Genomic DNA, 15500 nt, shown 5'->3' with positions numbered 1-15500 from the left:
TACTGGGAAGGTCCTCCAGACAGTGAAGGACACCCAGTAATCCTTCTGCTTATTTAAAGTCTTCTGAAAAATTTCCAGTAAAAGAACAGACTAGAGATACTAGCAAGCAAGAAAATGAAAGGTAAAAGTAGGAAGAGTTATAGAAAACAAGAGAAGAGAATGTTTTTGGCTAGACAAATACTTTTTCAGGTTCCTTTTTATTTTTTAAAGGTACTGCCAGGAAAACTGCATTTATTTTATTGAATTCTCAGACCTCAGATAGAAATCTTATTTTAGAAAAAGAGAAAAGGAGAGGAAAAGCATATGTTAAAATATTGATGGATTTTATTTCCCTGACTCAATATTTTTTAGATAAAAGCTTTGCTGTGCATAGAGAAGGATGTACATTCAGGTTAGAAACTCTATGAGCTTTTCCTTACTGGTTTTTATTTCTGTATATTAATGTCATTTGAGGGATTCTTTTATTTAAAAGGTTGAAAGAGGATCTACTTTTAGTTTTTTTCAAAAAACATCATCAGAGAATGAATAACAGGATTTTAATATTACCTGCTTGTTGAAATATATTAATTGAGAAGGCTTGAAGAATTATGATTGCTTTTTATAAAATACTGTGGTCCTGATGAATTAGATTAAGGTGGTCAGGTCACTTTGGAAGATGAATCCGCTGCTGGTAATTACATTGTGAATGGTTATAAAATTCTCTTCAGCTGACAGTCAAATGTACAATGTGGAACAGTGGGGTGTCCTGTCGTGTTGTTACCAGTTCATCTGAATTTGAAAAAAAAAAGAGTAGCAGAATATAGTTTTCTTGCTACTCTTTGGTGTGAGTCAGAGTTTAATAAACCTTTTATTATTGTGCCCAGCATGCATCCCGTGGTCTTTCAGCTACAGGTTTAACAACTGGCATTTATTGGCTTCATTCACCTCCTTAAGTCCTTCATATTCTTAAAGTTTTTACTGATATTTTGCACACATGGTGCCTTGATGTTTATAAAAATGTTACCAATTGCTTCAAAAAAGATACCTTCACTTTGAACTGAGACTAAGCTTTAGTTGTAAAAAGTCTGTATTTCTGATTTATTATATTGATTGTCACAGATGTGTGTGTTCTTTGCACAGCTTGAATTGTAAGGGAGACAAACCACTTAAATTGAGAGAGAAGGTAAAACAGGTTCATGTTAAGTAAAAGCCCTCACTAGGTTATATTTCTTAAAATAAATATTTCTTTAATAGAATATTTATAAGTAATGTTTTTGGACATTGTATGCATATGGGAGTGAGGACATAAAAATGGAACTTTGCTCTTGTTTTTACGTGGTCTACAACTTTTTTGTGAAATAATTAGATAGGAAAGGCTATCTAGAGTAGTCAGTTGATATACCATTTACCTGTTTTATTATTAATTATTTTGTGAAATAATTAGATAGGAAAGGCTATCTAGAGTAGCCAGTTGCTGCACCATTTACCTGTTTTATTTCCATGTGGATTTTATAGGCAATGCAGATCTGGTTTTTCAATGGGAAGAAAAGGTGACCAGTTTTCCGACTACATTTAGAAACCAGGGAAAGGTGGCAAAATAATTCTTAGTATGAGTGTAGAAGAGGAGAGCCTTGGATAAATTTACCTCTTAGAAATTTTATGAAACAGGATGTGGGCTGTGATATAGTGCCTAAGTCCAGAAACTGTCACACCCTACCCCCTAGAAAAGAACGAAAGAAAGAAAGAAAGGAAGAAAGAGCAACACAGCACACATACAACCAAAAACAAGCTCATAATATTTAATACAACAGAGTGAAAATAGCGATGCTAAAAATTGAAAGCCAAAAGAATTGAGTATAATATACACACACTCAAAAGAACTATTTAAGCCCACTTTTACTATGTTAGTCTCTCCGCCTTTCATCTTTCCATCTGCCAAATCAAGAAAACATGTTCTCTTTAATGCAAATACAAAGTAACACAACTGTAACCTGGCCTCATTCTATGTGGGATGGTTAGAATTTTTCTCAAAATGATTTTGTTTTGCTTGCTTAAGGGTCATTATTGCAGATTGTTATTATATTTGAAAGCAAATTCTGATATTTTAAAAACATTCCTGTTGGTTTTAAATCAGACCACTGAGTCTGTTTACCTGGATCTTCCCATAGCATGGGCTAAACCTTTTCAGAAGATTTAAATCTGAGCTTACACTGCCATCTAATGGAACACATATATTTTAGGGGTGGCAAGAGTTGTCAGCTCCTGAAATTCATGAGTTTGCATAGTAGAATATGTGTTGCTTTCACTCTCCCAACTCTATGGTTGTAGATTTAAAGTGTAAATTTAGTTTAAATTACTTAGAATATACCTTGTTTTTACTGATTTGTTAAATCATCACTTCACTTGGTGGGCTTTAGCCTAAAATCCAGTTACTGTGAACAAACATTTAAGTTTTAAATTTTCTACACTATCAGCTCCATTGACGCAGTGCTTCTTCCTTTCCTAATACTGTTATAAAGACCATTAACAATTATCTGCATTCTAAGACAACGCTCCCTCCACTCTCTCCTTAAATTTCTCTCTTTCTAGATGTGTAGTTGTGGTTCTATTTTATACTTCAGAGTCACTGGTTCTTTATTTGACAATAGAAGTACTGGGTTCAAATCTCAAGTATTTATATGCAGCATCTCTGAGGCTGTTTCCTCACTGTAATGTGGAATACATAACTCACTATATTGTTATGATAGTCAAATAAAATGATACTTATGAAAATAGTCTGTAAAATATAAAGAACTAAATATAAAGAATAACAGTAACAGCAAATAACATTTTTGAAAATGTATTGTGTGTTAAAACTACTAAGCCTTTCACATGTATTATCTACTTTAGTCCTGAGAACATTCCTGGGAGGAAGATATTATGATCCAATAACTGGGACCTTGGAGTAAATAACTTCTTGAAGGTTATATAGACAAATCTAGGAAACTTCTGAGATTGAACCTAGAGCCTGAGCTCTTAACCACTACTTATTATTACTTCCTCTCACTTATATAATGTTATGAGTCACCTTTGCTTTTTGTAAATATATTCCCTAGTTATTGTCATTCATTGTGTTTTTTCCAGATCTCTTTCATGGTCATTTTGAGGTATTTGTGTAGAGGATATATTACGCATATATTTTAGGATCAAATACGGACTCAGGATACCTTCAGCTATAAGTAACAGAAAATGAAAAGTAAGCTTAAACAAAAAAATATTTATTTTCTCATAATATACTGAGTCCAGAGATGGTGGACTCCATTGTTGGTTGAGTTAGTGACCTAGTAATGTCACCAAGATGTAAGGAACCTTGGTAAGCTATTCTGTAGCCCTTACCATAACATTTTTTTTCTTTGTAATTGCCAAGTGGCTAAAACAGTTTCTGGTATTGAAGCAATAATAACACATAGTAAGTAATAGTACAAAAATCTAATGTTGAAGGTATAAAATACAATAATTAATAAAACACAATAATGTCTAGAGGCAGAAGGACACTATTTCTTCTTTATTTTCCTTCTTAAAGTTTGGAGACCTTTTCCAGAAATATTCCTCAGACATCACTGGTCAAAGCAAGATCACTCAGTTGATAGCAAAGGAAATATGATAACCATGATTTGCTTAGGATAATTGATATTTATGATTGTGCTGCTGTGTGGGATTGTTTGGTCTGAGGGTGGAGAATGCATGTTGGATCATAAGCCAAAAGTAGACCTAATTTTGTGATTTGGGGTAAATCATTTGACCTCTCTCAGAATTTTGTCATCTTTAATATAATTTATTTTCTTGTAAATATGATTCTTAGTGTAGGTCTCAATACTCTTCCAATTTAAATTTATATAGTAACATTGGTAAATGAGTTTTAATGTCTTCAGTAGGTAATCACTGTAAACTCAGTCTTAGGGGTGATTATGAGGAGACAGTATTTTGACCAAGAGATCCAGTACTTTTCAAACTCTGACTCGTTTAGGTGCCAGAAGGAGCTATATGAATGAGAGATAATACATGTACATGGGAAATGAGATACTAGTAGGTTAATGCTTCAAATCTCAGCATAGAGCTCTCTTGTAGAAGCACATAGCCTGTTCCAAATATCCAAAGTGACTTCTCACCACTCACACTAATTCCAAAGCTCCATTTCAAGATCTTCCTTCTCTTCCTCTCACCCTTGCCCTGCCAGCGACATGCTGTGCCTATGATTGAAGAGATGAGGGTGCAAAGCCTGTGGAGGCCTGGCCATGTCCCATGTGCTTTTCTTTATCACCAAGAGACTCCACTACTAGTAATGTGGCCAGGCCCATTTCTGCTTCTTCTCGAGGAGGAGGGAGATATGGAGGTACTCCTGAAGTAGGAGAGTTTCTTAACGGCTCACCTCCTAGGGCTTTACCTGATATAGACATCAGGTCTATTATCTTGTGATAAGACAGGTCTATTTATATTTGTCAAAATAACAGCTTAGTAGATTGTAAATGAGATGTTTCTAAAGTGTAAGAATTGGGGCTCCTGGGTGGCTCTGTCATTTGAGCACCTGACTTCGGCTCAGGTCATGATCTCATGGTTCACCAGTTCGAGCCCCACATCAGGATCTATGCTGAAAGTTTGGAGCCTGGAGCCTGCTTTGGATCTGTGTCTCCCTCTCTGCCCTTCTCCCACTTTTGCTCTGTCTGTCTGTCTCTCAAAAATAAATAAACATTAAAAAAAAATTAAAGTGTAAGAATTGGATGAATTTTAAATATGGGAAGTTGTAGATAGCTACATATTTGCATCATTCAGTATCACCCATTTAAGCATTTTAACTGTTTAGGATACGACCTTTTTCATATGTACTGTGTGTATCCAAAGTTTTTTGTTTTTGTTTTTATACATTTTCACTTTATTGAGGCTTAACTAACAGATAAATTTGTAAGATATTTAAAGTATACATCTTGATGTTTTATAAACGTATACATTGTGAAAGGATTAGTTACAATGAAGGTAACTAATACATCCAACACCTCACATATTTTTTATTTTTTATTTTTATTATTTATTTATTTATTTATTTGTAAGGCATTTAAGTGGCTAGTGCAGCACTCTGGAAAACAGTATGGGGATTCCTCAAAAATTAAAAATAGTACTACCATTATGACCCAGCAATTCTACTAAGTGTATATCCAAAGAAAATGAAAACAGGATATTGAGATATTTGCACTCCCATGTTCATTGCAGCATTATTCATGATAGCCAAAGTATGGGAACAGCCTAATTGTTCATTAATGGATGAATGAATGAATAAGATGTATATATATGTACAGTCGGATATTATTCAGCCATGAGAAAGAAGGATACCCTGTTATTTACAACAACATGAATGGACGTTGATTTCATTACACTACACAGAGAAAAACAAATGGTTTTTTCAGTTTTTTTGTTTGCTTTTAAACTAACTATGTTGAGCATGATTTAACTGTCAAACCCATGGGGACTTTGTAGTCTCAGCCATATCACCAACAGCAGTTGTAGAACTGCTGTATATTTTGGATTTATGTTTGCATTTTTTAATCTTTTTTTTTAATGTTAATTCCTCTTCACACTTCTGCTCTGATTATGGGTAGGGAACCACGCAATCATAATAAGACTACAGGCTTGAGTGAAGGATAAAGAAGTTCCGTTTGCTTTCTCAGAATCCCTTTTTGCTGCTTTTTTTGTTAGCCGTGTCTTTAATCTGAGAGTTTGGAACTGACCCTTGTTAGAAGAGGATTTCACATAGTTGAATAATTCATAAAGACTGTTAATAGTAGGGGTTTAGTTGATATCAGATGATTCTATAGTACTTTTTTATTCTGTTAAGATGATTTAACTTTCTGAACAAGCAAAGTGTTAGGATTACATAGAATACCAGTTTCAGTGTCAAAAAGAAGTAAGATTGACAAAAAAGTGGAGGATTTGCTCCATGCACTTTTCCTTCACATCATTGACAGACCCTACTAATTCATTATGCTGTTCTTTCCAATTTAGACATATGATCCTTGACACAGCACTTTAGACAGACACTGCCCACCAGTTCAGGTAGAACTATGGGATATGGCCTATGCATATCATAATGAAGTGTTTCTAGTTACTTAGCTAGGGCTCAGCCCTTTCAGCTCAGTCATTATATTCCCCTAAAGTTATAACTTGGAGGCATGGTATACAAATAAAATGAGAAAAACTTCCCAAGGTGACAGGATTTTATTACTTAAGTAAAGTACCAAACCAACAAGAAGAATCCAAACCCCCAAAAAACTTCTAAAAATGCAGAGTTCTCCAGCTTCCTCTCAGAGATTCTGTCTGGTTAAAATGACCAACAAGCTTTTGGACCACATATGAACCCCAAGAAGATTCAGACTGTAATCTTCTAACTTTTGGAGCCAGTGAGATTGACTTACTCTCTGAGTTACTAATACTGAGGTAATGCAGCTTGATGTCTATGATTTTCTTAAAGTCTCATTTTATCTTGTCTGTTACTGTAATGCTAAGCAAGGCTTTTTCCCCACTAATTAAAAAAGAAAACAGTGTGGGGCACCTGGGTGGCTCAGTTGGTTAAGCATCTGACTCTTGATTTCAGCTCAGGTCATGATAAGCCCCACATTGGGTTCTGCGCTGGCAGAGCAGCACAGAGCCTGACAGCACGGAGCCTGCTTAGGATTTTCTGTCTCCCTCTTTCTTTGCCCCCACCGCTCCTATCCCCACATGCTCCCTCACTCTCCCCCCCCCATAAATAAACATTAAAAAAAGAAAAAGAAAATGTCATAGTGAGAAAGGTAAGTGTAATAGGAAATAAAGTGGGTCTCTATCGACTGAGGTATTGACAAGTAGATGTTGGATTCTAGATTAAAGGGTAGGGTTCACAAAGGAAATCATAGAGAACTGGTTTTGCTGTTTGCATTTCTTGCCCTTTTAGGGACTAGGAAGGGATGAAGGGAGCCAGGAGTGAAAGGGAAGGGTTTGTGAGATTCTTTGACAAGAGCTATGCTAGGCTGTGAAGGGGAGGTATGACAAGTATGTGCTTTTCTTCACTCATAACTGGGGAGTGTGGCTTCCATGGAGTGTTCCCTGCATTTGTGAAACAGACCCTGGCACCTGAGAGCAAAAGAACAGTGCACATGGACAGTAAAGGTGTCTGCTCTAAGAAAGGTGTTTCTTGAGACCAGATGAGCACCTTACTGCAGAGGGCAGGCCCCAGGCCATTGTAAGTTGTATGTAAGGTCACCTGTAAGTCAAAGAGCTCTGTCAGAGAATACTTGTCGGTAAAGATGGAGTGTTGATCTTGGACCACACTGCATAATTTCTGAATTGAGGCTATGTTCATAATAATGTGACATCAGATCTCTCTCAGATAAGAGTGAGTAGAAGTCATTGGACCTGCCCACATTTTCTTCCAGGTTGGTGATAATTCCATACCCCCCTCCACCACCTCCCCATGACCCTGAATACACTGGGCTGTAAAACAGTGCTGTGCCCTGTCCATACCCCATGAGTTTGGCTTATCCAGTGTATGGGGCTGAGGACCACATTTCAGTCATAGAGACACCAAGATCAGAGGAATGAAGTAAAATGAACATGATGTGTGCAAGAAAGTATAATCCCTTTGAAGTTGCTGAATCTTCAGTTTTGAGGATTAGAGTAGCAGAAATAAGTCCTGAGAGGTAAGCAGGTTTGAATCATGGAGAGACTTGACTGTAGAACTTGGACTTCATCTTGCACAGATGAAGAGTTGAGGATATGGTGAGGGCTGCTAGCTCATACTCCCATAGCAGGGTTTGCCCATATTACTTTTGCTCTTAGATACAAATGTCTGACTTTCAGCATAGAGCCTGAACTGTAGTAATATGTAATTATTATTTGAATAGATACATAAATGAAATGATGCAGAAGTTGATGTTTAAAATGTAGGCAATAAAGTCAGCTGCAGATAAGGGATTGACTGTTAGAAGCTTTTCTTAAAATTATTCTAGATATAGACATATAAATATAAGTATTATATAGTTAGTTCTAATTTTTATCAGTAGGCATTAGTATGTTTTAAAACAACTTTCATATAAATCTTTAATAAAACCATTTTAACAAACTAATGTTTTTAAATTTCAGTGTATCCAAATTTTGATTTTTATTCACTGAATAGAGAATGATTGCATATTTGGATAGATATCATAAAGTATCAGTTCAGCCTCTTTAAACTCTATATTGATGTAATTTCTGTATTTTAACTAATGTCTTACATATACATGAAGTTTATATAATAAGAAATGAGCTGAGGTATAGGAAATATATTTTGTATACACATGTAAATATAGATTCATAATATTTGATGTATAATTTTAATGATTTGTAGTCATGTTTATTACATTAGGTACTCTAGGATGTCTGTTACATTATTGTAGTGTAGCATTTGAAGTATATTTTAAATCTTTTTTCTCCCTTAGAAGTAAATTTCCCCAGAAAGACTTAGAAATGCTGTTTCCTGGAATGAGTGCTGATTTTACAAGTGAGAATTTTTCAGCTGCCTGGTATCTTATAGAAAACCACTCAACTACCAGGTCAGTGGATGTTGGACTATTGACTAAATGTTGTTTCATGTGGATGTACCTAATACAATTATATGATAACATGGGATTTAGGCTGGCCTCTGCCACATAGGAGTCCTTTGACTTTGGGTGAGCTCATGAATATCTCAGGGTATCTTTTCTATCAGAGTGAAAACCATTAGAAAACACGAGGGAAAGTTTATATAAACAGTAAATTTTTAAAGGGAATGTCAAATCTTTCATTGCAGAAGAAGGTTCTAATTTTATACATCATGGATGTGCTTTTTCTATTACTGTGTTTCAGAATTGATCTCAGTTTTCTGCATAGGGCTATCATGGCACTCAAAAATATATTCAAACTTTTATAACCAGATTTTCTTAGCCTTGCTGGAAATAAAACTTCTGAAATATAGAGGCCTACTAGTTTTCTCTACTTGAGATGTAGAGATAAAGTATTTTGGTCTTTTTTAGTTATTTAAATTGTGAGTTAACCTCCCCAGGTTTTTCTGAAATTTCACTGTTAATGACAGAGGACTGAATATTGATTGTAGTGAATCATGATATGTTTAATTTTGATATAGAACACCGAAATGAACATCAGAGGCATTCTGCCTTAGATAACTTAAATAACCACTCATTGGTCTAGGCCTGTGCACAGGGACATGATGTTCAAGACTCCTTACCTGGCAAATCATATACATGATATATATTGCTTGTAGAAATATCTTATGTGTGTATTCATTTCTTAGGTGTCTGACATATTTGATACGACCATTTGAGGACTAAAGATCTGTTTTATAGTTACTGTAATTTTGTTATTCATAATAAATAAAAGGTTTAGATGTAGGGGTGACTGGGTGGCTCAGTTAGTTGAATGTCTTTTGATTTCGATGCAGGTCATGATCCCAGGGTGTGGGATTGAGCACTGCGTTGGGCTCTATACAGAGCATGGAACCCACTTAAGATTCTCTTTCTCTCATTCTGCTCCTCTTCCCAACTTGCACTTGATCTTGTCTCTCAAAAAAAAAATGTTTAGATGTAGGTAAGAATTTGAGAGCTTTTTGTTTTCATCTGGTTACATACTGTGTCAGTCTCTGTCTTTCTTAACTTAAGCTTCAGTATTTTACATTTAATGCATTATCTGAAGTGTTTTTTGCTTTTTAGGAGTCTTAAACTTTTGGTTTCTTAATTTCATTTCAGTTTTGAACAGCTTAAAATGGCAGTCACCAACTTGAAGAGACAGGCTAACAAGAAAAGTGAAGGCAGCCTGGCATATGTGAAAGGAGGTCTTAGTACTTTCTTTGAAGCTCAGGATGCCCTCTCAGGTAAGGTGACCCTCAGAGCCATCTGCTGGGGCTTCCACAACAGAAACCCAACACTGTGTTTGCAGAGTGTTTACAGGGTGTGACATTCAGTCTGTATTTATAAAAGTAGAGATCTAAAATGTGCCATAAATATTTGTTGCAGACCAGGCTGGAATCTCTTTGAAGGCTTGGTACTTTAAATATTTGTCTCTGAGGCTTTTGTTGACCCATTGTACATATGTGAAATAGGAGACTGCTTTGCCTCTCCACAATGGCCAATCTCCAGGGCTGATAAGAAACTAGATCCCAATAGGTAAAATTCTAGAATTTTAAAAATCCTTTTATACCCATCAATATCTTACACATGTGACTAATTCTGTAAATGTGATCCATTGTGTGTTTGGTGTGGAAAGGAATGATGATAATGTGTCATTCTTTTCAGCCATCACCCCATGTACCTCATACACAATAGTTAAGTGTCCATTTTGTCATCTTTATATGGGAGAGCAATTATATTAAATAGATACAGCATAGATTTAGAAATATCATGGAAAAGATGTTGGGTAGGGTTTTTTCACCACCCAGGCGCCCCTTCAATCACTTGAAGTCTTGATGAGCCATAGTTTCTTACCAGTTATGAGTTCACACCGGTTCTTGCGGGCCATGGTGAGGTTTGTGGAGCTTTTCATATCATCAAAGCCCTCTTCATTCCCTCAGTGCCTTCTTCAAATTTTTTTATTAATGTTTATTTATTTTTGAGACCAAGAGAGACAGAGTTTGAGTGGAGGAGGGGCAGAGAGAGAGCAGGAGACACAGAATCTGAAGCAGGCTCCAGGCTCCAAGCTGTCAGCACAGAGCCTGACGCGGGGCTCAAATTCATGAACTGTGAGATAATGACCTGAGCTGAAGATCATGAGCCACCCAGGCGCCCCTCCTCAGTGCCTTTTGGTTGTCATCTTTGTTTTGGTGACCATTTCCCTGACTGCCCCTTGAGCTTGTCACCTGTTCAGTCTCTTGTTTTTATGGGCAAGTCCAACATTATCACTTGCTTTTTTTTGAGAACAATTAGGGACCAAAACTGTAGGAGTTATTTTTATTCATTATAGTTATACTTAAGAATACCTAAGAAAAGAGGCCAAAGCAGAATAAATAACACATGGTGCTCAATACACAATAGACCTTTCTTCCCATGTTTCTTTTGTTGCTGCTACTTGAGGCAGTGTAGCCATAACTGATTTTTTAGCACATTCTGTTGTTAGTGTCTGTTGATATCTGAAGGTTATCTAGGCAGGTATGGTTGTCTAGGATCCAATTATCAAAGTGAGACTTCTTTATACCTGTTAGCCTTCTATATAATAGTTGCAATTATTTTATTATTGGTTTTTTTTTTTCCCCAGTATAACTGAGGAAAGAAAGGATTCAAAGATTACTGGCCTAGTTAAGTGTAATTTATATAATATAGCCACTCATATAAAAATTTGGTATAATAATAAGTGAAAACTAAATGGTTGAGAAGTTATTTATGAATTAAAATTTTTAAGAGATCTCATTTTATCTCTTCCTAGTCTCCTATTTTAGTAAATATCCTCAGAGATTGGCGTGTGGGCCAGATTAGGTCATCGCCTGTCTTTGTATAGGCCAGGAACTAAAGATGGCTGTGTTTTTCAAGGTTTGTTTGAGAGGAAAAAAAAAAAATGGAAAGCAGAAGTAGAATATGTGGTAGAGGCCCTAGGTGGCCCATGAAGCCTAAAATATTTACAGTGTGGTTCATTATAGAAATAGTTTGCAGTGTACCTGGGTGGCTTAGTCATTAAGTATCTGACTTGGACTCAAGTCATGATCTTACAGCTCATGAGTTGGAGCCCTTCGTTGGGCTCTGTGCTGACAGCTCAGAGCCTGGAGCCTGCCCTCTCATTCTGCCCCTCCCCTGCGCATACTCTGTCTCTCTCTTTCTCTCTCTCTCTCTCAATAAACAAGCCCTAAAAAAAAAAAAAAAGAAATAGTTTGCTGGTCTTTGACCTCGTTTGAATATTCCTGTCTCATATACGCTAATAGTAATATATAGTGGTTAGAGTGTATAGATCACAGTGTACCTGACATTAAATCTTACAGACTTTGCCTATACACACATATCATTTCTAGTGCCTCATTTAATTATGTAAATACATGGACAAATACTATGAATTTTTTAAATTGAAATCTGTAAATTTGATGTCCACATTTAATTAGAGTTAAATAAAACAAATAATTTCAGCGACTCAATAGGCAGTCTTTTTATAATTCTGAGTTTTCTTTGAATAGAACTTTTATATACATACTTTTTTGTTTCCCAAATACAATTTTATGGTGTGCAACTGCTTCACATATTTAAGTTTTAATAGATTAGAAATAATAACAAACCTGTGATCATGTACCAAGGTGCTTATTGAGTTATACTATTTAAAAATATTTTTAGAGAAAATAAAAGGTCAAGCGAACCAGACATTGGGTTATTTGGTTTAATTTTCTGGAAAATAGGATTGCCTTTATCAGATCCAGTGTCTCTTGGTCCTCATGCTTGGCTGACAGCTTGACAGTAGCTCTGCTGTGCTGGAGATGGGTGGCAGGAAGCTGCTTTGTCAGCAAAAACGGGTTGTAAATTGAGCTGAGGGGAGCCAGACTTACCTCATTTTGACCTGCTGATCAGTGATGGGTTTTGTCAGTAACAGAAATGTGCCTGCATGGTTTTCTTTAATGGTTTTGACTTAGAAAGCAACATTTGAAACAGGGCTACTGTAGGATACAATGTCTTATTGCCATGGAAGAACCATTTGTAATGTCTCTTTAGTAAAATGGAATGTATGCTGCATATTCTTTTGCAACAATATTGTCAGAGTATTACACCAGCATTTAAGTAAATAGTGTGAACAGTCTTTTTAGTTGCTATTTTTTATATTTGGGCATTTTTATCTCCTTTCTTTAAAGATAGGGAAGTTCTTTTTCATTTAACTTAACAAGTTTAAGTTTAGGTTTTGATGTGTGGAAACATTTTTTGTCACCATTTTTGGAGCATGAAATAACTTTTTTTTCACTCCTGAATCAACCAAGGCAATTAAGAATATACTGGTTGATTTTGTTTTCGAAATGTGTTTCTTTTTCTTTCTTTGAATGTGTTTCTCTAACAAAAGCATTCTGTTGATAAAGTTCAAACAAAATTTGAAATTGCTTTAAAAATAAAGAGGTATTAAAAAAGGGCAGTGGGTGCCTGGGTGGCTCAGTCAGTTGAGCATCCGACTCTTAATTTCAGCTCAAGTTATGATCCCAAGGTCGTAGGATCAAGCCTTATGTTGGGCCTCTGTGTTGAGCGTGGAGTCTGCTTAAAATTCTCTCTTTTCCTCTGCCCCACTCGTGCTCACTCGCTCTCTCTCTCACGCTTTTTTTTTTTTATAAAGGCAAGATCAAAATTAGGAAGTAATTAAAAGAAGGAGAGAAATAGATGTTATTATGCATTGAGAATATTTTTATAGTGCATTTCAGCACTGAATTTGCCCAGATTTTTCTAATCAATGAGTCAAGGGAAACAAATCAAATTGTGATTGATTAAAACAATCAATTTCTTTTTTTTTTCCTTTAGCAGACCTCCCACCCCCTCAATAAATCTACCATGCTTGACTGATGGGTTGAGGCAGAATCTATAAATTCTTTTAAAGAAGAGTTTGACATTCTATTTGAATGTTGGAGAATAAGGACTGTAAGGGTGATGTTAATTTCATTGCGCTGGCTTGTGAAGCCCTGGAGTTACACATCTTACACTTGAGTTTTTGCTAAAGGAAGTTATGTGAAAGAATAAAATTCTGGGTGTTTAGGAAAAGCTATTATATGGAACAGAGATCCCTTATTTGCATCTGAATATAGTTCCCAATTAACAGTAAGTCTATTCTTTTCATTCTATAAATGTGACAACAGGCTTAGACAGGTCAAATTGTTTGCCTATGCCTATAATCAGTATGGGGTGAAGTTTTGTTCTGGGACTGGACAGCTTGAGTTCAAATTTTGGGTTTGGCTTTGTTAAGTTGGCCAACCTATTTAATTTCACTGAGCCATGGATTTCTCATCTGTGAAGTAAAAATATTAGAACATGCATCGCTGACTTCCTGCCAGATGAGCAGTATGCATTAGAAATTTATCATCATGCTTAACTTATGGTCATGGCTCAATTAATGTTTGCCTTTTTAATTTTATTATTTTTATTATGTCACAGTTTTGATTTGAAATTGTATTTGGTTATTTCATTTTGTAAATTTTCTTAGTGCTTTACCTTGGTAAGCTTGATTTGCTCTGTTTAAAACCTACCCTCTAGTAGGTAAAACAGTTTTTAAATGTAAATTATTAAGCAATTTTTCATAATGTGTATCAGAACCATGCAGACTTATATCAATAGCAAAAAACACCAATGTAATTTCTATATCTACAAATTGATATATTGTTAGATATTACTAGATAGTTCTTGAGAACTTCCAAGAAAATAATAATAGAATGAATAGAACATGAATAATATGTATTTTGCCATGTTATATCCAAGGCCGAAATGAAATATTTTGAGGTTGGTAGACTTCAAATCCTAGTATTTCTGTTTTGCAGATGGTAAAACTAAGAAAGAAAAATGACTTTCCTGTGGCCAAATATCAGAGATATTAGTTACTTACATCTCACTTTTCTTTTTTAACTGTGTTTACCACTCAGCCTGGATGATCAGATGATTGAGTATGTATACTGTGTACTATTTTAATAGTGTTAAACTATGAATTACTTAGACTGGTGTCTGCTGGTTACTTTGCAGAGTTTTTGCATGTTTGTGCTTCTTTCCAGCAGTGAAAATAATATGACCTTTTTTTAAAGTTGTTTAAAAATGTCATTTTGATGTAATGTGTTCCCACCCACTAAAATAGGCCACACTTTAACTGGATGTTTTTTCTAGCTATCCATCAAAAACTAGAAGCGGATGGAACGGAAAAAGTAGAAGGATCCATGACGCAAAAACTGGAGAATGTTCTGAACAGTAAGTTTTGTCCTACTACCCAAAACTATTTATAGATTTTATAACAAGCATTAATATAGTTCTTTGACCTGGTTTCACAGAACAAGACATTGAGTTGCATTTTAATATTTATTTCTAAATAGTAATGAATTAATAAATATAAAGGGGAATAAAAACATTGAAAATGAATGTTCTGTTTCTGTTTGCATTTTGTTTATAAGAAATCATAATTTGGGGCGCCTGGGTGGTTCAGTCGGTTAAACATCCGACTTTGGCTCAGGTCATGATCTCACGGTTCGTGAGTTCAAGCCCTGCGTTGGGCTCTGTGCTGACAGCTAGCTCAGAGCCTGGAGCCTATTTCAGATTCTGTATCTCCCCCTCTCTCTGACCCTACCCTGCTCACCCTGTCTCTGTCTTTGTCTCTCTCTCTCTCTCTCCCCCCCTCCTCTCCCTCTCAGAAATAAATAAAACATTTAAAAAAAAATTAAAAAAGAACTATAATTTGAAAATAAGCCAATATACTTTCTAAGAAGTGAAACTCGGTACCATAAAAGAGACCAGCTATAAATAGCATTATCAAAGATAAAATAGTGCTGAAGCAGTAGCCAGGATTGTCAT

General features: G+C 35.6%; 1 protein-coding gene across 1 annotated transcript in view; it reads left to right on the top strand.

Moving 5' to 3' along the window:
• LOC144218270 (exocyst complex component 2) overlaps positions 1-15500 on the top strand; it is a gene marked incomplete at its 3' end in the record, with an annotated part of 168588 nt that overhangs the window by 67053 nt on the left and 86035 nt on the right. Inside the window, exons 5-7 of the mRNA XM_077748126.1 lie at positions 8460-8573; positions 9762-9886; positions 14823-14903. Of these exons, the coding sequence (XP_077604252.1) occupies positions 8460-8573; positions 9762-9886; positions 14823-14903 (320 nt within the window). The remainder of the gene's footprint in view (positions 1-8459; positions 8574-9761; positions 9887-14822; positions 14904-15500) is intronic.

Source organism: Crocuta crocuta, unplaced genomic scaffold (genome assembly GCF_008692635.1).
Source record: "Crocuta crocuta isolate KB4526 unplaced genomic scaffold, BGI_CrCroc_1.0 scaffold471, whole genome shotgun sequence".
NCBI lineage: Eukaryota > Metazoa > Chordata > Mammalia > Carnivora > Hyaenidae > Crocuta > Crocuta crocuta.
Note: the sequence above shows the minus strand (reverse complement) of the source record. Positions and strands in the feature narration are given on the sequence as shown.